The 25,331-nt window shown below is 48.4% G+C and overlaps 2 protein-coding genes across 6 annotated transcripts in view; one reads left to right on the top strand and one right to left on the bottom strand.

The window, feature by feature from the left end:
- The window catches only part of LOC115660641 (diacylglycerol O-acyltransferase 1-like), a 46,046-nt gene extending 39,810 nt beyond the window's left edge, over positions 1-6,236 (bottom strand). For 3 of the 4 annotated variants that reach the window (XM_030582249.1, XM_030582250.1, XM_030582251.1), the window contains exon 1: positions 6,160-6,230. In XM_030582249.1, coding sequence (XP_030438109.1) covers positions 6,160-6,181 — 22 coding nt within the window. In that variant the 5' untranslated portion in view covers positions 6,182-6,230. Of the gene's footprint in view, positions 1-6,159 lie in introns of all 4 variants that reach the window. The other variant, XM_030582252.1, reaches the window with a different exon arrangement.
- GINS3 (GINS complex subunit 3) lies at positions 6,147-12,007 on the top strand. Of its 2 annotated transcripts, XM_030582263.1 has the most exons (3): positions 6,153-6,716; positions 8,002-8,235; positions 10,110-12,007. In XM_030582263.1, exons 1-3 carry the CDS (start codon positions 6,180-6,182, stop codon positions 10,338-10,340), a joined length of 1,002 nt encoding a protein of 333 aa, XP_030438123.1. In that variant the 5' UTR covers positions 6,153-6,179; the 3' UTR covers positions 10,341-12,007. The 2 variants fall into 2 exon arrangements, with proteins under 2 accessions (XP_030438124.1, XP_030438123.1); XM_030582264.1 differs by lacking the exon at positions 8,002-8,235 and having other exon boundaries at positions 6,147-6,716.
- Positions 12,008-25,331: the final 13,324 nt, after the last annotated feature.

Below are 25,331 nucleotides of genomic sequence, written 5' to 3'. Positions count from 1 at the left end.
CAGTAAAACAAAGTGGCATACAGAATCCCAACTCTCTGCACAAAAAAGGGTCAGCTGGATGATCCATTCCACAGAGCAGACTCAGCTTCCCCACTCACTCTTGCAACAAGCCGTGCCAGATTAAACCAGAATCAAAGGTGGAGGTTGGGGAAGGTGTGACAGGCTAGGACCCATGTTTCAAAAGCTCCCCAAATTTTGCTAATCTGATCCCACAAATATATGAACCTATTTGTAGCCATATATTTTTCATCGCTTCAAGCCAAGTTTACTCTAAAACTTTGGCTGTATTCAATTGTAAGAGTAGTACAATTGGAGAGGCTCAAAATCAAACAAAAGTCAATCTCTGACAAATTCAGTGAGGGACCAAATATGGACCTAAACTTAAAGCTACATTTCAAAGAGAGGATGAGAGCCATCATTCTTTCACACTGAATCTGAGGCTGTCAATTTTTAAACCACTAGGGAGAAATGTTGCAATTCATGGATAAATCATCATGAGCCAGTGTTCCCTAATATGTATTGAAAAAAGTCTCATGATCGCAGTATTCCCTAGATTGTTCTTCTATTCAGACTTTTTTTCAGATTAGTCTGGTTTTGGCTATATTTGTTACCACCCTTCAACTTTAATATTGACCACACTAAAACCAGGATGGAATTTTCAAGAATGTTGATGACAATTAGGCCCCTGACTCCTGCTGAAAGCAGCTTAGTATTTTTCAAAATCCCACCCCACACCTTCGATTCATTCCTCGTCCATTTGCCAGTATGTCTTTGGTTGGAAGAGAAACAGAACGAGTTTCAAAAATATCATTCTGCTTAAGTAATCAAAAACTGTGGGAACAACTCAAATCACCATTTCCCATGGGTGTACCGATGCTCATGTTTCTTTCAAACCTCCTCAAAGCTTTGTATGAGCAGAGATTGACAAACATAGCTATAAACCCTGATACAAGGAAAATAAAATCGTTACCAATGATACAAAAGCTCTGTTATTTTATAGATTACTGTGCTTAGTGTGATGAACTAGAAATGTTCTTAATGTTTTCTCTGAATACTGTGTTGGTGCCTCAGTGTCCCCATGGCAGTTCTTAAGTATCTGGCAGAGCAAAGGGCCAGTGCACCTAAATGCCTGACCCTCTGTCTCCTAACAACTGATGGCCTGGGTCCCTCCTCTGCAAAGGTGCCAACTGAAGGTGTTGGAGACAAAGGGATCAGGTGACCTCCTGGCCCGGGAAAGGAACTGAGCAGAGGAGATGGGGCTGGAGGGGGTGGTTAGTCTGGAGCTGGCTGGGGATGAGGAGTGAAGTGCAGATGTGGGGGTCTGGCTCACTGCCCCCCAGAATGGCGAGGGGTCTGGTTCGCTGTATCTACAAGCTCTGTTTTAGACCCTGTTCCTGTCATCGAATAAACCTCTGTTTTACTGGCTGGCTGAGAGTCACGTCTGACTATGAAGTGGGGGTGCAGGACACTATGGCTTCCCCAGGACCCTGCTGGGGCGGGCTCGCTGTAGGAAGCGCACAGAGGGGCGGAGGATGCTGAATGCTCCAAGGAGAGACCCAGGAGGTGAAGACGTGCGAGGTTCTTGCCCTGAACTAGTCTGCTCCAAGGGAGAGGAGGCTCCCCAAAGTCCTGACTGGCTTGGTGGGGAGCAGTTCCAGAGCATCGCCCGGGGACTCCGTGACAACTGGTGGTAGAGGTGGGATGTACTGCACCCCGTGAATGGCGCTGCTTGCAGTAAGTGACTGGGGAGCAGTAAAACAAAGGGGAGATAATGAGGACCAGGCGTGCTGAAGGCTCAGCGAGGGACGGTTTCAGGGGGCAGTTTACCTCTGGGAGTGTGTGACCAGCGAGAAGGATTGTTGGAGTAATGGGGTCACCCTGAGGACTGCAGGGAGCAGTCTCAGGCGTGGAGGAGCTTGCCACTTGACCCTGGGAGAGAGAAGGATTTTTGCAGTAGCAGGGTTCCCCTGGGGATTGCAGGAGCAGTCCCATGGGCGGAGGAGTCTGCAGCTCGACCCTAGCAAAGAGGTGGTGATCACGAGAAGGGCTGACACACCAGGGGTTCTTCCTGGAAACCATGGGGGAGCCAAGAGCACACAGGCCTGTGAGTCCAGAGCCACTTGGGAACGGTGAAGTGATGGCCTATCATCATCTCCTTAAGAAGGACATTGTGATCCTGTGCACAAAGAGAGGGTTACGCATGGGGAAGTTCACCAAGGCACAGTTAATCATGTAGTTGGAGGAGGAGGACCGCTCTGAGGAGCAGATTCCTGACCCAGATGGGGCTACAAGAGGATCTGGGAGCAGCTGGAGCAACAGCCAGGCAACCCCGAGTCTGGTCCCCAACCAGATGAGAGTCTTCACGATCGAGTTCCCCATCAGGGGATTGGAGATGGATGGGATGGGAGCAGAGCCCGAGAGGACCGTGAGAGAGACCAAGAGCCTAAGGAAAAGCTGCAGGAGAAGCAGCAGCAGCATGGACTGGCGATGGTGGAGCAGAGAGACATAGGGGGCTGCTCAGGGGTCAGTGGGGAAACACGCCTGGGGTGGCGAGACCCTGGGACAGAGAGAACTGTGGTGGTGCAGCCCCAGATGCTGAGGGGCTGTGGGACCTGGGTGAAGGTCCCTGGGAAGAAGCCCCTAGCCCTGCCTATCATCCAGATCCCTGTGCAGACCCAGGAGGGGTCAGGCTGGCTGGTCGTTGGGGCTCTCCAGGATATCGGCTGGGAGGCCCTGCTGGGGGGTGACTGTGTCTCTTTGGGACAGGATCCAGGCCCTGCTCCTGTAACAGCCGAGGGTTTGAATTTAAATCCAGGGAACCAATTGGCTAGGATGGAAATGGTCAGTGAAAATGCAAATGACCTGGCTGGCAGTGAGGAGGGGTTGCTGAGCTCAGGATACCTGCCTACCTGTAACCAGCCCCCTGGGGTTGAGTGGGAGGAAGAGATGCTCCCCGCCCCCCTGCATACTGGAGAGGGGGCTCACGCTGGCTCTGATGCTGTGACCAGAGCAGACAGCTCACTGCCTGCCCCCACTGGAATAGCAAGGGGAGTGCTGAGCACAGGGGGAGCTGAGACCCCAACTGAATGCTCCAAGGAGAGACTCAGGAGGTGAAGACGTGTGAGCTTCTTGCCCTGAACTAGTCTGCTCCAAGGAAGAGGAGGCTCCCCAAAGTCCTGATTGGCTTTGTGAGGAGCTGTTCCAGAGCATCGCCCAGGGACTCCATGACACTTAGTAATAGTACAGGGGTTTTGATGCTGTTTTATTTCTTAACACGCACAATTAAAGGCAGGGCAAACAAGGTTTAATAAAGCGAAGAGAAAAAAATGAATTCCCAAATAAAATGTAAAACATTTTAAAATTTCTAAACAAGCAAGGCAAGGAAAAAGTAAGTCAAATTCTGCTTTCAGTTATACCAGTGTAAGTCTGCAGTAACTCTGGTTAAATCAGTGCAGTTACTCTGGAGTTACACTTGTTACCCAAGACCAAACTCTGGCCCAAAGACTGTGATTTTCACCTAGAAGCATTATCTCTGGTCTATTGAGTTATAGCACTAAAGTGAATGTGGCATTGGAATTCAAATCCAATATTCTGCCTCCGCATGAAAACAATTTAATAATTAAATCATTGGCATTCAGAGATCATTAAGATCTACTTAAACCTACTTAGCACAGATATTAATTTGTCTGGATTTTCACTATGTTCCTTATTAAGCATGACCCATGTTCACACTCCAAAGAAAAAAAAGGAATGCCTAACCACATAGATCCAATTCATACTCACTGTGGTCTTTATAGAGTTTGTGGATAGGGCCAGATTCATGCCTTGGGCATAATGGGGTGCAAGTTGCAACTCCCCTGTGCCTGGCAGAGTGGCTGCACTGAAGAAAAGATTCAAACCTCAAATACAGGCAGTTGTGAGATCACAGATGCTGTCCCCTAGCATTCTGATAGGGAAGGAAAGAGAGGCAAGGATGGTTTGTACCACCATGCCCCTTCTCCAGGCTGACTTACTGCTGTCAGTGACCCACTATCTGGGTTGCATCCGTGTAAACTTGTCCCAGTTCTTCTAGTTAGATCCAGTCGGAAAAGGCTTAGCTGAAAAGATGAGCCTAGCATAACATGCTGAAGGTTAACAAATTCAAGATCTGACACCTGCCAGAATGAGAAAATTCCACAGACAGGGACCTTCCAACCAAGAACTGCCTGCATCAAGATCTTAAGACAGTCAGCAAAAACACTCCAGCTGATTTCAGCCATCACAAAGGAGACGGCCACACTCTAAAACAGACAAATCACATAGGCCTACGTCCTCAAAGGTACTGAGACACTTCACTACCGTGGGAGTGAGACGCCTAAATACCTTTGAGATTCTATGTCAGAGGGTTTTACGTTAAATTAAAAATAACTTGCATCAGGGAAGCCAGTACAGTTTATGGGATGGAGGCATGTTCTCGTGTCAACCAGCTCCACTGAACAGACCTGCCATCAAATTAGACAGAGCAGTTTAAAGCTTCTGAATTACAGGTCTGTCACATCTTAAGCACATTTAACATACGCGAATTCAGCTTTACGCGGTTGGCAAAAACAAAACAAAAAAAGAGAAAAATAATAATTTAAATACTGTTCCTGTAGTGTGGGCGATTCCGCCCGCCATTACACTCAATGTAATTTTGACTATACGCGGTTTTCACTACACACGCTGACCACGGAATGTAACCCCAGCGTAAGATGAGACAGACCTGTATATGTTTTTAGTTTTAATTTAAATTCACTAGGGATGAAAAAATGGTCCCATTAAAGTGAATGAGAATTTTGCCAGAATTTCTCGCTTGATTTTAAAAATCTAAACAAACTGTAACTTATCTGGGGCAGGGACTGTCTTCCTACGTGTCTGTACAGCACAATGAACTCTTTGATGCAACATATAATTCCCAGGTCCTTTCTTCACACCTTTGTTGTGGGGCGAGAGATTCCCAAGAGGCCGAGCTTTTACATGACTGTCCTGATTTCACTGGAGTGGTCCTGAGTGGAGGTTAGCTTGAACGCTACCTCCTGCCAGTGCAATGTTATTACGCCACAGCAAGGGGGCGGCGTTGTCTCATGAGGGCATTTCACGACATCACGACTCAACCTGTCCCAGACCCAGCCTGGATTCAACCCGAATGCAAACTGCCTGTCTGCACCGGTGGGGAAAGGGATGTGGACACTAGGAGCAGCCAGGGGTCTGGTATCCCCTGGAGGGTGGCTGGTGCCCCCAGGGGCCAGGCTGGGTGCGATGGGAGGGGCAGAGCTGGTGATGGGGGGAACAGAGAGCAGTGGGTCCATTTGGTTTAGAATTAAAGCTGTTACACACTGTCTTTGCAGCACACCACTGAGTAGTTGGGGGGACCCAGGCACACCACTGAGTAGTGGGGGGTGTTCTCCCATAGCACACCACTGAGTATTGGGAGGGTCCCCCAGGCACAGCACTGAGTATTGGAGGGGGTGTCCCCTCGGCACACCTCTGAGTATTGAGGGGGTCCCCCTGGCACACCACTGAGTAGTAGGGGGTGTTCTCCCACAGCACACCACTGAGTATTGGGGGGGTCCCCCAGGCACAGCACTGAGTATTGGAGGGGGTGTCCCCCCAGCACACCACTGAGTAGTGGGGGACGGGGGCCAGGCACACCACTGAGTATTGGAGGGTGTCCCCCTGGCACACCACTGAGTATTGGGGGGGCCCAGGCACACCACTGAGTATTGGGGGGTTGTCCCCCTGGCACACCACTGAATATTGGGGGGGCCCAGGCACACCACTAAGTATTGGGGGGTGTCCCCCTGGCACACCACTGAGTATTGGGGGGACCAGGCACAGCACTGAGTATTGGGGGGGTGTCCCCCTGGCACAGCACTAAGTATTGGGGGGGCCCAGGCACAGCACTGAGTATTGGGGGGTCCCCCAGGCACACCACTGAGTATTGGAGGGTGTCCCCCAGGCACACCACTGAGTATTGGGGGGTTGTCCCCCTGGCACACCACTGAGTATTGGGGGGTCCCCCTGTCCGAGGGGAGCTCCCTCTCCTAGCCCCCTACTGACAGCAGGGGGCCTCACCCTCACATGCTCCGCCTCCCGTTGGCCCCCGGCCCCGCGCTTCGACGCCGCGGCGCTGTCGGTTACCGGCCACCCCCGCTAGAGTCATGAGGCAGCTCGCGCCCCGCCAGCCCCTGCTCGCGCCGCCCGCAACGATCCATCGGGCAGGGCGGGGGTGCAGCACCGCGGGGGAGAAGACCCCGCCCCCTCTCATCGGGCGGGACCCGGGCGCAACATCATTGGCCTCGCGAGTTGCAACAGCCAGCTGCAGCCGCACCCAGCGTGGCTATTTGCAGCGCGTGAGTGAGGGCACGTGCCGCGCACGCCCACTCCCCACCGGGTCTCCCCTCGATTGCTCTGGCCTGGCGCTGCTGCCGGCTTCCGGGGTGGCGCATGCGCGTTGTCCGTTCCTGGCGGCTGCTTCTGCCTGGCAGCGCCTGAGAGCGCGCCGCGGCCGCCCCGCCATGGCCGAAGCCTATTTCCCAGTGGGGCCCGGGCTGGGGCCCGAGGAGAATTTCCTGTCGCTGGAAGACATCCTGATGTCCCAGGAGAAGCTACCGGGGCGCGTGGAGGCTGCCCTGCCCCGCCTGGCTGCCGTGCTGGGCAAGGGCGCAGCGGCCGGCCAGAGCGACGGCATCCCGGAGGTAACCCGCCGCCGGGGACTACAGCTCCCGGCAGCCACCGGGCGGGTGGGCAAGAGCGCGGGGCGGGCTGGGGGCTGGGGTCGGCGCTGACCTGGGCCGGCCGGGCGGGAGCTGCGTTCTCTATCTGCCCGCCGGGGCTCGGGCATGAGGAGACCTGGGGGCTCTGCCTGGGCTGAGCTCGGGGGTGGAGCGGGGCATGCTGGGAAATGTAGTCTCCGCCCTGAGTTTGGTGTCGTGCGGGGTAGCTAGGGGAGTTCTCTGCTGAAGGCGGGATTTTGTGGTGGGCGGGTTTGGCCTTGGGTGCAATAAATCGCAGTAGGCTCCATGCGTTTTTGTATTAAAGATTGGGGGAGGGGGCTGCAAACTGTTCTGCGTGGGCACATCTTACCCCACCACACATTCTAATCTGAGAGCTATGGGGTATTTAGTGCAATTAAAGGGTAATCGCTCTTCACACCCAGTATCAGAAAATACTTGTTTATGTAGCATCCCCTCAGCCTGTATAACGCATTTACTGACGCAATTACTGTGGCTGGGGTATTTTTTTAAGGGCCTGTAGGCGTTATACCCACTAAATGTTGTGAGATGAGCATTCTTGGTAGAGAATGTAGTTGGTTAGCTGTTTAGTTTAAATTCTGGTTATTGTCTAGGGTAGTGGCTCTCAAACTTTTTTTTACTGGTGACCCCTTTTCACACAGCAAGCCTCTGAGTTTGACCCCCCCCTTATAAATTAAAAACACTTTTTTATATATTTAACACCGTTATAAATGCTGGAGGTTGGGGTGGAGGCTAACAGTTTGCGACCCCCCCATGTAATAACCTCGTGCCCCCCCTGAGGGGTCCCAACCACCAGTTTGATGACCCCTAGTCTAGGGACTAAATTGTATGTGTAAAATTACTTCCCGAAGTAATTCTATTGGGGGGAATCACATGAGCAAAGTTGCACATATGTAAAAGTGTCAGCAGGATCAGGGACTCTGCTTGTAAATTTGCTTACACTTCAAGATTGTTTTTTATTTATATATACATGTTACACATGCAGCTGTCTTTCTGTGCCTCATACTTTGGCACCCATTCTAACACAAAATTCATGCCTACAGACTTTGCCAGTGACGACCAAAAATCTATGACTTACATTAGTTTCCACTATTGTAGACTGAAATAAAATCACTCTCGTGACACTTCAGTATTCATCTGAGTCTCATGTTTATTTGTTATCCTGATCAGAGTTCATTTACCTATTTTTTGGGGTGTGTGGGGTGGGGTTTCTGTTGTGTGCCTGCAGGGTTCAAAGGTGGAAGTACCCCTGTGGCTAGCAAAAGGGTTGTATGACAACAAACGGAGGATACTTTCAGTGGAACTGCCCAAGATTTACAAGGAAGGCTGGCGGACAGTGTTCAGTGCTGATGCCAATGTGGTTGACCTGCATAAAATGGGGCCATACTACTATGGCTTTGGCTCCCAGCTCCTGAATTTTGACAATCCAGAGAATCCAGAGATAGCTCAGACTATACTGCAGGCAAGTATTCAAACCAAGTCTAGTTTCTTTGGTAGATATGGTTTCCTTTTTCTTTGCTGCCTCCTCCATATTTTCTGCAACTTTGCTGTAAAGAACATGTTAAAAACATGATTTTAGCTTGAGTAAGGACTGCAAGATCAGGCCCTCTGGCCTCAAATGTGCATATTCAGATCCCAGAAAATTCAATAAGATTCACATGTATTCATCCAGGAGCCGAATTTGGTCCTGTGAATTTTGTACAAGGAACATGATGTCACCTAGAAGAAGAAACACTTTGATGCATCACTTCTTAGTAACAGAATATGCAAAGTATCTCTGGAGCATCCCCCTGGGGTGAGAGTATGTGCCTCTTTGGTCACAGATACCCTTCTCTGGCTGTATGCATCACTATTTTGCTGGTTCGGAGTGCAGGGTTTAGTCCTCTCGTCATATATCTGAGGGACGCTGCTCACCTACCTACATGCTCACTTGGTATAACAGAATCCATAACAAAAAATGGCAAACAAAATAATCCTGCAGTACAAGCTTACCCCATTTTTTGTCTGCAAGGCAGAAGTTAAGTAGTCTCTGTGAAGAGAGTGGGGGGAGTCTAGGGTCTTAACTGTCTGTGTGTCTGAGGGGCTCAGGCTGAATGCCTGAGACACTAATAGAAATAATACAACATAAAGATGGTCTGTGGCAGAGATTCATAAGCAGCGCCTGCGCTAGAGCCTCGGGGGGCTCAGCTTTCCTCTGAGTGCCACATTACCCTGAGCAGGGATACTCCCCTGTAAGGACCTGCTGCTCACAGGCTTCCCTGGTGTGCTGGACTGGGTGCTGATTAACCCCTTCCTGATTGGAGTGAGGATTGGCTCCACCACAGTGTCCCTCCTCCCTGTTAATGAGTCTTGTATATCATGGCATAAATAAACTAACATTCAAAGAAGTATAAATGAAATGTGTGATTAAATTTCAGAGACCTCACTGAGAGCTTGAAAGTCTCTATTTGGTGGTTGTAGAGCACCCAAATACCAAAGTTTTAGATGCCAAATAAATGCATATACTAGAAATAATAAATAAAACCCAGTCATATTTTGAGACTGGTGCTTCTAAAAGCATGGTTTCCCAAGTAATCTTAAACCCAATTTCCAAAGATGATTAAGAGTTTAACCCTTTTCCTTTCTTTGTAACTTATTATGTACTTTTTTTTTTTTTACCGCGGTGGTAGGGGGAAAAAAATCTTTTCAATTATCCACTCTTTGTTTCGCTTTTAAAATGTATTGTGTTTGTGTTGTATGTTTTTGAATTGTACTGAACGTGAAAGTGTTTGAACAGCATCCCAAGTGCTTTGGAGGCAGAGAGAGGTTTGTGTTTGGTAAATGCAATCAGGAGTAGTAATATTACCTTTAAAAGGGGGAGTCTCATTTGTCTCAGTTTTGAGAAGAAGAACATTAAGCAGCATTGTAACAAATGCATGACCACAGATTAATGGCCTGCAGTCAAGCAAGGCCCTCTGCTCCAAAACCAGTGACTTCTCCCCTTGAAGGGAGGTGGAATTATAGTTGTATTATGTTTTAGTATTCTCTCTTGGCCAGCCACTAGAAAGCAACAATCACACTTGACCAAATCTGATTCCACCCAGTGATGCACATACTTTCTAGCCAGGATTTTGTATACTCATCCATCCACCCCAGTTAGGTAAAGCTTATCCTTGAGTATGTCGAGCTCAGTACCAGCACTCAGGTGCTAGTCCAGAACAAATCCTTGGCTGCGTACATACAAACAGCATAGGAACTAGAACCCTGGATCTTTCAGCTCCGTAAGCAAAGGCCTCTAGTACCTGAGTTCAAGAATAATCTCCCTTAGCCATTGGTAATTCTGCTTCTCTCCCTTAGACATTTATTGGCCGTTTCCGTCGCATCATGGACTCCTCCCAGAATGCCTACAATGAGGACACCTCTGCATTGGTGGCACGGTTGGATGAGCTGGAACGAGCGTTGTTTCGAGCTGGTCAGAAAGGGCTGAATGACTTTCAGTGCTGGGAGAAGGGGCAGGCTTCTCAGATCACAGCATCCAGCCTGGTGCAGAATTACAGGAAGAGAAAATTCACAGACATGGATGGTTGAAAGCGTGAAGGACATAAAACTGCTACAGGGGACACTGATGCTCTTTGTGTCAGAGAGGAGAGACCAGCCAACCTTGGGAAAGGACAGACTCTTCTCTCAGTTTAACTGAAGTTCTTCTGCGCAGCATCTTGAAATTAGACCAAAGCACATTTTAGACCGGAGGACGAGTATCACAAAATTATTTTACAGCACACACATCCTTCTCCCATGGATTTACGGTAATAGTTTTGGGCTTCATAGCTGAGTGGATATAAAAGGCTCTTCTGAAAGAGGATCATTTAATATTTATTGTTTTTATCATATAAATAGATCTGGAATTGTAAATAGGGATTCTGAAAATGTAATTTCAACTCTTTCACCCCCACCTCAAATCCCACCTTCCCCACACATACCCCAATGTGTTGACATGGGAACAGTTGTTTCGAGTTTCATGATTCCAGAGGACATCCCAGTAACATGAGGAGAAGAGTGGTATAGACTGCATTGTGTTATCCCCTTCTCTTTTGCTATGGCTTAATGTGCCAGTACAAGTGTCTTTGTTAGTGGTAAGCATCTGCTGTTAGCTGATTCTGTTGCTGCTTTAGTTTCGTATGTGATTTTAATGCTTGTCATTGGTACAGTGGAGACTACTTTCTGTTTGTCCACACAGCAGCTGAAGTGGTGTTGCAAGCTTTATGCACCCTGCTTCCACCTCCCACTGCCACTGCTATGCCTCAGACCCAGAAAGCCCACATCTGGGCAGCAGGTGGAAATGGAATGCCCATTCACTCCTAGATGCATGGTGGTTTTTGTGATGTGGACACCGTGAAAGAAGTTCTCCTGATTGCTAGTTTTGGCTAATGGTGAAGGGGCAGAGCTAATGAGTTGTTTCTTTCCTTCTGATCTATTGTTGTTTCCTCTCTGGAAATGCCATTCTTGCCATTGGGAGCAATGGAATTAGAACTCATTAAACAGCACAAGAGTTGCTCTGTGGAGATGTCTTCAAAACGTAGCTCTGCTTGTGAGTCACATTGGAGGGCACGAGAACACCCAGAAACACATGGTTCCCTTTCTAGAAAGGTACTCATGGGACCATTGGAATCGGTATTCTTGGGACGAGTCATTAGAAACTATCTGAGTGTTTCTTAGCCTTCCTTGGGAGGAAGACCTTTAAAAAGTAACTACCAAGAGGGGCCTTCTCCTGAGAGGTGCCTGTTGACTTCATTAGTAGCTGTGGATGTTAATCAGACTTTCAGCATCTCCTGGGATCAGGCCCATGGAGAGCTAAATTTTGTATGGGCAACTTGTTCTTGTCCACGAATACTTAATGTAACTGTTGGCTAAGGGATCCCCCAGAATGCATGATGGCAATTATTTGGGCCTCAGGAATGAAAGCTCTGCCTCTGCAGTTAATCAAAAAGGGTACTGACTGCTGGATACGGCAGCATCTTCAACTTCCCATGGTCTCTGAAGTGCACAGGGCAACCTGTCCCACTGCAGGAGACGAAATAGCAGCTAGTGGAATATGAAGAGGGAGTTCAAGCATGCACATTATTAAATGCCATTGTGCTAAATGACAGCATGCTATGAAAATGATGCATTTTTTGTAAGAAACTAATTTTAGCCTGGATTTGTATATTTTCTATTTTGGGATTTCTGTGCTGAATAAATGTGTGTTTCACGTGAAATAAGTTCTTCACACAGAGTGTCTGTCTGTAATTGCCCTGCTGCTAAGAATCAGTCTTGGCCAGGAGAAGAATGGCCACTCAGAAACCTTAGCCACAGGGTTAGTGAAGTCTTGTTGCTAGAACCCACCATGTTCTTCACACTGCTCCCAAACATAGGAATGTTATGTTTATACACTTCCGCTGGCAAGCGACATCTTCTGTTTGACTCCACTGAGACAATCCTAGCATTTGCCACGAGTCACATTAGAGACACTGCTAGCATAGGTGCCGACTTCTGCTCCCACTGGTGGGTGCCCCACTCCACCCCTTCCATGAGGTCCTTCCCCCCATTCCAACCCTTTCCCCAAAGTCCCCAACGCCCCCTCCCTGCCCCTATTCCAACTCCTTTCCCAAATCCCCGGCCCCACCTCTTTCCTGCTTCCTCCTCTTAGTGCGCCGTGTTCCCACTCCCCTCTCCCCCCTTCCCAGAGCGGCCAAGCAACTATTTGGCAGCAGCTGGGCGGGAAGCGTTGGAAGGTAGGCAGAGGGGGAGGGATGGCGCGTTCGGAGGGGGCAGGGGGAAGAGGAGTTTGGCTGCCAGTGGGTGCAAAGCACCCACTAATTTTTCCCTGTGGGTGCGCCAGCTCCAGAGCACCCGTGGAGTCGGTGCCTATGACTGCTAGGTTGATACAAGGCTCCAACCTTTGATCTTGTTTTTTAAAAAAGTATAAAACCCAAGTGACAGAAATGTGTCAAACACTTTCCAAATATTAGCTAACGAATTCTCACAATCCCGGAGGGGGAAACTGAGGCACGGACATACATGACACACCAAAAGTCACACAGCAACATGATAGCAGAGCCAGACATAGAATCTGTGTCCTGACTCCTACTCAGTGCTCTAACTACTAGAATGCAGGCGCTACAAAATAAGAGCAAAACGAACACAATCTGTTTTCGTTGTCCAAGCTGAGTGAAGTGAAAACAGGCCAATCAGTATATATGATTTAAAAGTAATTTAGGTTTTAAAAACCCAGTTTTAAAGGGGGCATCACTGACATGAAATCTAGTCTGATTGCCGAACACGCATTCCCTAAATTCTTTTACCAATTTTCATGGCATGTTTTTTAAAATAAAAGTTTTCTCTCAAGCAGCAAAGACATTGAAACGACTCTGCACAAAATGTTGTCACACACAAAGTGAACAAATTAAAAAATAGAGGATTTTTTTTCTCTAACCTCTTTCAGTAATCTTAGGTGTACTTGTGAAAGTAGTAGGTACAAAATTTTCACATAAATGTAGTGGTTGGTGTTTTTTTCCATAGATAAATGTTCCTTTGATACTTTCAGGTGTTACTAATAAGCACGATAGGACTTTTAAAAAGAAAACATGATATTTTACGTGACAGTGTCCTCTGAAATTGCAGCTAACAGCAGATTTTATGTGCTATTGATTTTCTTGATGTCTTGTATGCCTTATTCTATGCAGAAATACTTCATGGCTGTTCCAGGGACTAGATGCCATGGAGAAGCCTTGTAAGGTATCTAGCTAAGCCTACTGATAAACACAAACTGTACTTTGTAATCACACAGCAGCAAACTAAAGTGAGAAGAGTTTGGATTTGCATACTTGTAAAACAGAAACAATCCCTGTCATTTGACTAACAAACCAGCAAAGTGGAAGGTCACTCTAGAATACTGGCTGCGAATCCCTGTCAGAAGTAATGAGTTGGAAAACTCCTCCCGAGTTTACGTTTACACCTATATTCTCTTTAAACTTTTTATTTATTGCTTCTCAGGTACTTTTCTTTACAGCAGAGGCAGCCACTGAGGCATGATGCCAAATTAAATATAAATAGCTTTTCAACCTACATGCAAAACCACCCATCCCAGTTCTTTCCTCCTTTTTTACCTCTGTTGCAGCTTTTCGCCAGTTGCTTTGTGCTCTAATCAATGTCTCAGTCTGTCCTCTGGGCTTGGGTTATTTTTGGTTGGCAAGGAGAAGCTATTGATTGCCCCTGCCAGACTGGTGGTAGTAAGTGTAGTCATTCTGACTTCAGTATTGGACATCAATCTCCGTAGCAGAGAGGTCAAGCTAGGTCAAGAAATAGCAACCAGGAAAAGATAAAGCAAAAAGTGGCACCAGACCTTTTAGCACATCCTTTGGCACAAAGGAATCTATTTAACAGGAAGACATTTTAGGCTGGGATTTTTGAAAGTGCCAAAGTGAGTTTGGAGCACAAATCCTGTTGCAAATCAATGAGGTGTCTGCTTGTAAGTCTTTTGAAAATCCCACCACTGTCCTGGCAAGGGGGGTTCTGAGCCGATACCTACAGATTAGCCAGTGGCTGAGCCCTACTGCATCAATTTGAGGAGTGAGGTGTGAGCCAAGGGCTTCTTGGTGCCAACCAACAGAGAGCACAAGGGATGCATAGGGTTGCACAGGGATCCCCTGGGTCAGATACAGGCGTATTATTTCACCAAAGGGTGACATGAAAGGTCTCTACTGAGAGGCAGTAGCCCACAGGTCTCCATAATCATTTCAAAATGTTTTCACGGATAATATTTAAGGAGTTACTTAGCCATACTGGAATTGTGTTCTTAAAATCTTAAAGTTAAGACAGGTAACCAGGAGATGACATGCTGTGGACAGGCTCTTTTTAGGAAGGGCTTCTCGCTGGACACTTGTATGGTTATTGTGTATTGTGTGCCTCACAATGGATGCTGATTTACAGACAAAGTAAAATGCTGATTGAGATTGTGAAATCTACAAGAAAAGAATATACCGGAAAGAGCAACCAGCAGGGGGGCATCTGATTTATGAATAAGGACGGTCAATAATTCTGATATATCTGTGGGTGCAAACAGACACCCTAGATCGTCCACTGAGGAGGCAAGCTGACGGTGAGACTTGTCTCATGAATGAAAGATCACAGCCAAACCTGGCTGTAAAATGGTGCAAGGACTTTGGGTGAGCATTGCTCTCTAAGACATGAAAGTGTTTAGGTTCTAGAACATGATTTTATATGTAACCATATGTTTTTAGTACTTCTTGCTATCACATAAATTTCTACACTTTGTTCAATAAACTTTTACTTGTTTTCAGTGTAAGTGTTGTGTGGCAAGCAGAGGAGTGATCTGAAGTGGAACTGTTAAGTTGGCATGTATTGCTTCTTTGGAAGCAGCAAATCTGTGAATGGCCAGTGGATCATTGGCTGGAAGTACCCAAGAAAGCACCTCCCTTTGTCTGTGGGTTTGGGTTTTTGTTGTTAAGCAGTGATGTGTCAGATACGCTGTACTCAACATTCTAATTGAGCCAGTGGCACAATCCAACTTGCTCCAGCGCAGTCCAGGTCTGAGGCAATCCAAGAATGGCACAGGATAAACCTTTTCTAGCTATAAAGTGCCCCCAGCCCCATCTGCTCAGAGGATGCATTGTGTAGTGGTTAAAGCACAGCACTGGGAGTCAGGAGATCTGGGTTCTGTTCTCAGCCTCACCGATCTCCTTCTGTGACAATGGGCAAGTCATGAAGGTCTGGATATTTAAAGGTATTTAGGTGTTGCTGCACTCAGCATTGCAAGACCTGACCAATTTAGGAGCCCAAGTCTCATATTCAAAAGGGATGAGGCACTTTGCCTGTCAATGGGATTTGGGCTCCTAAGTGCCTAAATACCTTTAAATATCTGGGCCTTTTTGTGCCTCAGTAAAATGAGGATAATAGCAACCTAAAGGGGTTGAACGTCGTGTGAGGTTTAACTTACATTTGAATGCCTGCGATATTTTATAAACATCAGTGCAAAGTATTAATTTGTTGCAATAAATCCATACCTCTGTGTTTACAATAGGGAAAGGCCCCTGTTTCTGCCAAACTGCAGCTCCTCACTTAGGGAGGGCTCAACGGAGTATCTAAAAGTTATCCCTTTTTAGAAATCATTCTGTGTTCTTCGATCAGCCCGGTCTCAAACTGAACTGTTGAACTCTTCTAGGGGCGGGACCCACCTGATCACCATGAGGGCCGTCTTTCTTACACCCTCCACCCTTCTATCCTGCCTAAACAGCGCCTTGGCATTACTGCAAAGTGGCCATAGAAGCAGGGCTGAGCTTGGATTTTCTTCTCTTTTGGGTGGTTTTCCCCGAGTGGCAGTGTTCCCACTGGAGCGAGCGGAGTCCTAAGCACTTAATATTGCAAATCGTCTTCAGTGAGATTCTGTACGAAGCTGCTAATAATGTCACCGATTGCTCACAGTGCTCTAACTATTCAGGGATGGAACGAGTGGGGAGTATTTGGGGATTCCGGCCTACGCTAGCATCCTGCATGACAAGTGGTTTCTTTTTCCAAGACTAGCCTTAGAAAGGGATCTCTGTGATGGGTTTAATGTGGCTTCCATGCTTCCCTGTGAACAGGCAACACGATTTAAACCTGTGGTGGGCAGAGTCCATTTCTAAAGGCACTAAGATAACAGGAGGGGGTATTGGTGTGGGATTGGGGCTCCTATGCTACAGTAACCTATATAATAAGATTCCAGGATTGTCAGTCTCAGTGTCAGTGTGATGCCTAGCGCGGCTGTCGAATCAGGGAGAAGAGATGGGAACAGAGCTACAATCACCAGACTGACTCATCACTGGGATTCGCATTCTGTTACTTGTCCAGTTCTCAGCCATTTTCATCTTTTTTACACTCTGCACATTCAACCTGTATGACAGCATGGTCTTTTCCCTAGGGCAGGTCATTATTGTTCATCTTAACACAGGCTTCCAGTGGAAATACCTCCTGTGGGAAGTCTCACCTCACAGCAGAGCTTTCAGTTGGGGAATGGAGCTGGGTGTAGGTCCCTGCAGAATGAACTGTGACTCTTACTCCAAGCCCATTGACTCTTGGGGAAGCTATAAGAAGCCACAGACTTTTGCTCCAAGGTGATGCGTTCTGTTTCCTCGCATCAGCAGGACCTTAGGGATATGTCGGCATTGAAGGCTGGAAGCAAGTGCCTTGACCTTGCACGCTAAACATAGCAGTGTGGGTACTGCAGCTTGGGCTGCACCTTGGCCTCTCACACCTAGGAGCCCAGGTGTGCCTGAGAGCCCAAGCTGTACCCTGAGCCACCATGTCCACACAGCTATTTGTAGTGTGCTAGCTCGAGCCAAGCTCTCATGAGTCTGTCTACCCAGGCTGGGAGGTTAGCTCCCTACTGAAGTGTAGACGTACCGTAGGCATCTTAATCACCTCTCCATGCACACCCACCCCCAATTCCCATTGCCAGCAACTACTCACATGCTGGGAGAGAGGACAGACCCACTGGGGCTGGGTTGGATTTTGACATGTACATTACTGGCCCAACACTTCCCCCACAGTTAAATCTGACCCTGGAAATGCTCTGATCCCTCGCTGCTGATCCACAGATTCAGTTTCATTGGAAGAGGGAGGAAGGCTTGGTGATGTCTGACTACTGTGATCAAGCCATTGTGATCTCAGCCAGTCATTTAGACCAATCGTGTCAGGAACTCAAGCTGTATTGTCTGCTGCCAACATTATTCAAAGTAAGGGACACACTATTGCCCTTCTTTTTATGGCAGTGTTTGTATTAACCTCTTGCTTATGGAATCAGACACATTTATCGGTTAACTGCTGAATTTTCCCCACTAGTTCCGAGCGGAGTTTGAAATGACCCTGTCTGTGCACTCACCTTCTTTGTGAACCGCCTTGTCAGAGTCAGCAGAGGGAGCACTGAGCAGAAGATGTTATTTTTGTATGAGTCCTACCTTAACTTTTTCTTTTTTAAATCTAGGCTAGTATGAATCCAGGTGCTATTCTCTAGCAGCTGAGTTCAAAGTTAGTCTCAAGTATTTAGGCTCCATCTCTTTGAACTTGTAGATACTGTAACAGGATGGAACAGACATCAAATGGGACCCAGTCTGAGCCTTTATAGCTGCGAACAAAAACCAAAATGTTAATTTCAAGCTCAACCAGGGACGAGAAAATATATCACCATTTGCCAAATAGAAGAAGACCAAACTGTCGAGAATGAAGCTGTGACTCTGAGCTACAACCAAAAGCGGGTACAACTCTGTTGAAGTAAAACAGTGGTAAAGACAATTCCTTATCTGTGTCCTGTTAACAGCCTTTGCTTGTGTTAACAGATTGTGCATCCGTGTTGGCATAAAACTAACCCCATCAAGGCATGAGTAACTATCAGTTACCTGGAGGGCTGGTAGATGTTACAATGAGTCAAGGAATGGAACCTAGGTGCCCTGACTCCCTGTTCAGTTCTCTAACTGCTTTAAAACAGCTGCATAAATATCCAATTGTCTGAGATTAGGAGAAGAGCAATTCCCACCAGTAGTTTGGTTATGAATGTGTTCCCTCTCCATCCAAGAGTTCATCCAGTGCTAAGAGGAGGTGAAAGGGACATCTTTGGATTAGTAATACCTAGTTCTTATACAAAGACCAGTATCTTTAACCCCACTGTACAGATGGGCAAACTGAGGCACAGGGAGGGATGTGAGTTGCCCATGGTCACCCAGCAGGCCAGGTCTCTTGAAAACACAGGTCTCTCTATCTGCTAGACTACACTGCCACTCCCACCCCCATGTGGCGCATTCACTTTCCCTCCTCCCCCTCCCATTTCCAGGGCGCAGTGCTGCATGCGGTGCTTCCTGCGCAGGTGAAGAAAACACGCCTGGCATTAGTCTTTGCTGTTCCCTTGTAGAGCAGAACTCCATTCCAGAGAGCTGTGCCCTGGGCCTCACAGTGCTGCCTTTAGATTGTTGTGGAAAATTACAAGGAATGGCACAATCCAAGAAGCCAAGGCACTCGCTCTGCTTTTAAAACACTTCATTAATGTCATTGAGAATTCCAGCAGGTTCCTGAGATTAGCACACTTCTATTTTTGAAGAGTTCTTTCTAACGGCGGCCTGCCAAGCAGGGCCAGCAGCCTCAGAAATCTTTCTATCTGGATTGGCAGGACACACTGTGGTTTTTCACCTTGCATTAGCCTCTGTGAATTCTTGTAGCTTCAGCTCTTCCCTGCTGCTCCCACGTGCCTTGAAAAAATGTGTAGTCACGTTTTGTTGTTAGCCCTGCAGGAAGGTGGAAGCAGATTCTGTGCCAGGGCCGAGAGCTGCAAGCACCAGTCTTTGGGCATGATCAGCATGAGTTTATTGCCCTGGCTGGGCAGAATTCTGGGCATGGTGAGACTCTTCCTAAAATATTATGGATCTTAGGAGGGCCCCCTTGCCTAGAGGTGAGTCACAGAGTGCAGTGTGTGCTGCTATTGTAAGCAGACATCTGATCGCACATTCAAACGCATCACGTAGGACTCAGCTTCTCAGAGGAAGCCTGGCCAAGCCTTTGGATGGATGAGAAGCGAGAAGAGGTGCAGGGCTGCATCAGAGTCAATGCATGGAGGTGCGGATGCACACCCACTCAAAAACTTGGGTGAAACCCGAGCTCTGTATCTTGGTGCCTCATAAAAGTGTCTGGCTGGATTAAAACAAAAAATATGTTTGGCACCAAACGGCAACCAATGCTCTCAGCAGTGGGAGGCGGAGTGTGAATGTCCATTGTTCTCCATGCTAGCTGAGCCCTCTTGAAAACATAGGCCAGATCCTGCCAGACTGCAACTGGAAGCAGAGGGAGTAAAGCACCTCTCAGGATCAGGCCTGTACTGCCTGGATATTTCTCTTGCAGATATTTCTGTCATGCCTGATGCCGTCGTATGTGAGTGCTGGGCAATAAACAAGATTCAAATAGAACATTACTTCTAAATCCTCTTTGCCCTTGTGCTTTGGAGTCCATATCCTCACTGAGTCCTAGGCACATTTGAAGCATTAAAAATTGAATTATCCCAGCCGAAAAAAAAAACCCCAAAAAACCCAGAGAAATGCTTTATTGCCTGGAAACCCTCTTCTGTTCAACCTGGGACCAGAAGAGAAGAGGCTTCCTATATTAAATCTCTGCCAGAAAAAGCACCATTTGGCCTAAGAAGAAACATGAGAAATTTCAACCTAACGGTAATCTGCCCCACCCCCCAAAAAGTAATAACTGCCTGAAAACAAGGGCTTGTAATGAAAACCCCTCCTGAACGACGACTTCACTGTTACAATTCTGCTGTGACTTTGTAATAAAGGCATCAAGGAAAAAAAGCAAATAGAAATGTTACTAAAAAGCCAACCCCTATAGGATCTGAGCTCTCAGCTTTTGAGGCCCATAAAAGCAGAGGCAGATGATCTGCTAGGCACAGGAGGGCTCTGGGCTTGTTCCCTGGTTGCGGTAGACGCATAAGGAGAATTACAAGAACAAGGGAGAAAAGGAGAAAAAAATCAAATACCAAAGCTGAATTGATCAAATAAAGCCCTGCCCCTGGGTCACACCAAGAAATTGGAAAAGGACTGTGCAAAATTACCATAGAAAAACAAACCCAAAGCCAGCTCCTTGGCGGCTGCAAATCATTGTAGCACCAGAGGGGTTGATGGAGCTATGCCAAATTTACACCAGCTGAGGATTTGGCCCCCAGTCTAATGGTTTAAATATGGGACACAAGGCCAGAGATTCATAAGAATGGCCACACTGGGTCAGACTGATGGGCCCTCGAGCCCAGTATCCTGTCTCTTACAGTGGCCAGTGCCAGATGCTTCTGGTAGTAGCTCTGTTTTGACCCTGGTGCTGCTACTTACTTGCTGGATGATCTTGGGCGAGTTACATAATTGTTCTATGCCTCGGTTTCCCTAGATGTAAATCAGGATTAATAATGATCCCCTTCTTCCCTCCCTCCCTCAGATGGTGGGATTTCCTTTGTGGCTGTCGTGCCCAGCTGGAGGGGGAGTCTGCCAGGGACAGCTCCGCTTCTTGAGGAAAAATGGGGAGGAAACTGCACAAGTCAAATATCATGAAGCTTCCTGGTGCTGAGTAAGGACTTCAGTGGCCACCATCATTCGAGCCATGAATGCTGCTCTGGGCTAGCGGAGGCATCTGTATCTGTTCTGGGCTGTCCAGCTAGGTTCTGAAGCTTTCACTATTGAAAATCAACGTTCTATCCAACATGTCAGAGGTACTTGGCCTCCTGTGATACGCAGCAGGTTACAGCTTGGGTTAAAATGAATTTAAATGAGTATATCTGTCTTTAACAGACTCTTTTTACCTAAAATCACTGGAATGAAATAATCCCTAGCAGCCCTGGGGCCTCCTCTTTCCTGCTGCTTGAAACATGCAGCCACCTACAAGGGTGCTGAGCTCCTGCAGTGAGGCCCAAAAGCCCTTTACACTATACTGTTGGGAGAAGGGCCGCGGTAACGGACACACACGCACACACACTGGGGAGAGGAGGCAGGAGGCATTCAAACATCAGAAGACAGGCCAAAACTCACCGCATAACTCTTCTGCTAAACTCTCCTGATTTGGGGGTCTGTCACATGGCTTTGAGGGATTGGCAACACTGAGTGATATGGCCAAGGTGACATAGTGTGTCAGTGGCAAGCAAGGAATCAAATCCATCTCTCCTGACTCCCAGCCCAGTGCTGTCTCCACTGGACTATGCTGTGGCCCATCTAGCATTGTGCAGTGCCTTTTCCTGTTCCATTCTACATGGCCCAGGCAGTGGAGATGTGACCCCGAATGTAAATTCTGAATGGGAGTGATTACTGCGGGAGGGGTAATCTGATCATAGGTGTAATTCACGGTAGTGTGGGTTGTGAATTAAACTTCGAGCGGTCAGGAACCAGCAGGGAGAAATAACTCGGGGGCCCTGCTCAGAATTAATGACATGCATGCTCCCAGCCTTCCTCGGCCATCTAGAAAACGCAGTTTGTTAATAACTGTTCAATAATTGATTTTGAGGCCAGGCTACACTACATAAATCAGTGGAGCGACGGCATCCATTCCTGAACCCTCCTCAACACACGCTGCCGCCACACAGGCTTTCAAAGGAAAATCCAGCAGAGGATAAAAGCAAGCCAAGGGCCAGCTTCTCGTCTCGAACTGGTGTAAATCAGGTGTACACTGGAGGAATGAAGATCAGAATCAGGTCCCAACTGTACCACTCCAAGCAAGAGTGGTCATTCTTACAGTGGTGTCAATCTGGAGTAATTCCAGTGAAATCAGTGGAGTTGCTCCAGATTTACACCTGTGTGGATGAATCCTGCCCTGGTCTCTGATCAGGTTTCTGAAGGTCTTGCCTGCATTTATGGTATTTATTCAGTGCTAAATCCTACTCTCAGCTGCACAGGCACTGCTCCCATTAACAGCACTGTGAATCCAACACTTACCTCCAAGGATAGAACTTGGCTCATGTACTCCCCAGGACAGAGATCATCAGCTAGATTCTGATCTTTGTTACATCAGTGTAACGCCATCGGCTGGAAGGGTCTCTCCAGCTTTACACCAATGCCTGGGAGCTCAGAATCTGGCCCATGTCTCCATCGCTTTATCCAGCACCGACTGTACTGATGGCATTTAGTGACCAAACAACGCTTCTAGGGAGCAGTCGCCTCGCTGCGGGTGACTAGGGCTACCCGTAAATCTGAGGTTACAAAGCGATCACAAATGAGTCTATGTAGGCCTAGGGCTTTGCCTGAATCAGAAGCGCAGTGATACCTCTGGATGACATAGGAAGAGGTAACTGCTTTACATTGCATATTGGGAACTGCCTTCAATGCACAGGCAAAGAAAGACAATCTCATTTACAATTGCTTCTATCACAAAAACAAGCAGGGAGCTAATTACTTGGGAACCATCTGTCTGGGAGAGCTCTGATCTCACCATTCTTTGAGCAAATCTGTTGAATCCGTTCAGTTTTTAACCATAATAGCTGATTGCTGCCATAATGAATGGATCGGATGCTTTTGGTTGGCACCATCTGGAATGCGGGCGATGACTCAGGATGGGTGGATTTCCTCTGCACTGTGACCACTGTTTCATGCCCTCTGCCGGCTGTGAGCAGAGAGTGGCTGTTACTTTGCACGTGGGCAGGAGCATCTCTGCAAAGCAACCCCAGGTGGCAGGAGATGGAGACAAGCCCAAATGATGCCGCTGAGCACAGTAAACAGCAATCATTTCATTTGGGAGCCAGCTCTGAAATCAGCTGCATTGGGACAATAAAAGGGAGTTGCAGCTTAGTAAACAAACGCACAAGCCTGCAGACAGGATTTCTGGAGGCCTGATGTTGAATCTCCCTCTGCGTGAAGGGAGAAGGAATCCTGGCACTGCAGTGAGAGGAGCCGAATAAATACCTAGGTAGGTTACACTGGGGCACCTCCTCTTAGCAGAGTGATCAGTATGTAGGAGACTGGAGGTCCCAGAATATGGGGCTTTCCTCTTGGGTATCGTCTCCTAGAGACACCAGCGGTGTCTGGCAATGCAAGACTGATTCGCACCACGGCCACCTTTTGAGAATAGTGTGATAAAAGCACGTCAGACAGGGAAACTGAGATTATTAGCCCCTGGTGTTCCCCCTGTAAATGATCAGAAAGCCAGTGCAGAGACCAGTGGACAGCTGTTAGGTGCTCTCAGCACCTCTTGCCACTCTGGGCTTGGAGCTATATTCTGCACCGGGTGCACACCACAGGTGGCTGCGAGCAGAGTGCATTGTATGGGTCCATCCTGGAGGAGGCAGAAATGTCACTGATCCATCGGAGAGCCTGGCTTGAGAACCCAGAGAGAAGAACTGCAGTCTGTTGGCCTGCTGCAGGCGATGTAGCAAGTGGCTTGTGGCGCTTTCCTGCATGGGAAGGGATCTAATGGGAGCTTGGGGCTGCAAATCATTTAGACCTCCAACAACTGGGTGCTTATGTAAATAATCCTTTGGGGGTTTACCCAGCACGGAGGATGTGGCTGCACAGACAGAACTTCTGAACTAGGGTTGGTCCTTAAGCCCACACAGGGCTACCCAGAGGATTCAGGGGGCTTGGGGCAAAGCGGGGGAGCTGCGGCACTTGTACTCACCCAGGGGGGTCTGGGTCTTTGGCGGCATTTGGCGGCGGGGGGTCCTTCAGCCGCTCTGCGTCTTCAGCAGCACTGAAGGGCCCCCCACTGCTGAAATGCTGCCAAAGACCTGGACCACTGCCAGGCCAGGGTTCACAGGGCATTTTGGCGGCGGGGGGCCCTTCAGTCGCTCCGCGTCTTCGGCAGCACTGAAGGGCCCCCCACCACTGAAGACCTGGACCACTGCTGGGCCAGGGCTTGTGGAGCCTGGGGCAAATTGCCCCGCTTGCCATGTCCGGGCGTTCCTGAGCCCATGGCCACTGCAGATTCCTGGCCATGATGCTACCTCATGATCCTAGCAGCCTTTCTCTTGGATCAAGAGGAAGCAGTGACTGTTGGCAGGTACGGTCTAGAAGAGGGGCTGTGCCTCCAGAGGAGATGGGGGTGGAGGTGTTATGGTAGTCCCTGGCAAAGAACCTCACTAATACACAAGTAATGAGGTCCACCCTGCTCCCCTAGTTGATCAAAGAATAGCTTTCAGGCTGCTTTCAGCCTTCCATAGCCAGCCTGCCTCCCGCTCTGCAGCAGAGCTCTCCTGGGGGGCATGACCTTGCTGACCCAGAGCCCCTCCCGGCCTCGAGTGCATTGTGTGACATTGACCCTTGCTTCCCCAGGAGAGCAAGAGAGATGGGGCTGGGGGGGGGGATGCTCCCAGACCTGCAACTCCCTCGCCTGAGAGCTGGCCCCTAAACCCCAACAAGCCGATTAAGCCCAGCGTGTTAATTGGCTGTGACAGCTCATTTTGTTATTGCCCGCCTAGTTATTGACCTGGTGTGTGTGACCGGGTGCAAAGTGAAGGTCAGAGCCAGCCCACAAGCCTCCAGTTCCAGCAGGGCTCGGAGAGCGGCAGGTCCAGGCTCAGCTCTGACAGTCTCTAATCTGAGACTGGGCTGGAAGCAGGCCACGCTCTGGGACAGGAGGGAAGCTGCTTGGTTTGGAAGCTGTAGCTTAATGTCTCTGCTGCTGGACAGGCCCATCCTGGCGGGCTCATCCAGGTACACAGCCCTCAGGGCTGACAGCCCCCTTGCCCATCACACCCTCCAAAGGTTTCTCTTTAGAGTCCACTCATTCTGCTCCTTTATTATTTAGAAGTCACTGCCCAGCAGTCTGCTCTGTCTGCCTGGCACACTATAGTGAAATGCTAGGGAAAAAACAGTGGTAGCAGAGGGTGGGGCACACTCCTGCCGTGGGCAGTGGAACTGACAGTGAGCAGGCAATGCAGAGACGGCCTCAGTGATGAGCGGTGGAGAAGGTGAGGCACAGAGAGGAGAGGCCAAGAGAAAATGAGTTTCAGAGCCAGCATCACACATCACACCTGGCTCTCAGTCTGGGCTCAGACCCACTGAGATCAACATGGCACAGAAGTACACAGGT

The sequence above is a fragment of the Gopherus evgoodei genome, chromosome 12 (genome assembly GCF_007399415.2).
Source record: "Gopherus evgoodei ecotype Sinaloan lineage chromosome 12, rGopEvg1_v1.p, whole genome shotgun sequence".
Classification (NCBI taxonomy): Eukaryota; Metazoa; Chordata; order Testudines; family Testudinidae; genus Gopherus; species Gopherus evgoodei.
Note: the sequence above shows the minus strand (reverse complement) of the source record. Positions and strands in the feature narration are given on the sequence as shown.

Coding starts and splice junctions, on each gene's coding strand:
- GINS3 (XM_030582263.1), top strand. CDS start 6,180: ATGAGGCAGCTCGCGCCCCGCCAGCCCCTGCTCGCGCCGCCCGCAACG. Junction 6,717..8,001: donor AGAGCGACGGCATCCCGGAG/GTAACCCGCCGC, acceptor GTGTGCCTGCAG/GGTTCAAAGGTGGAAGTACC. Junction 8,236..10,109: donor TAGCTCAGACTATACTGCAG/GCAAGTATTCAA, acceptor TCTCTCCCTTAG/ACATTTATTGGCCGTTTCCG.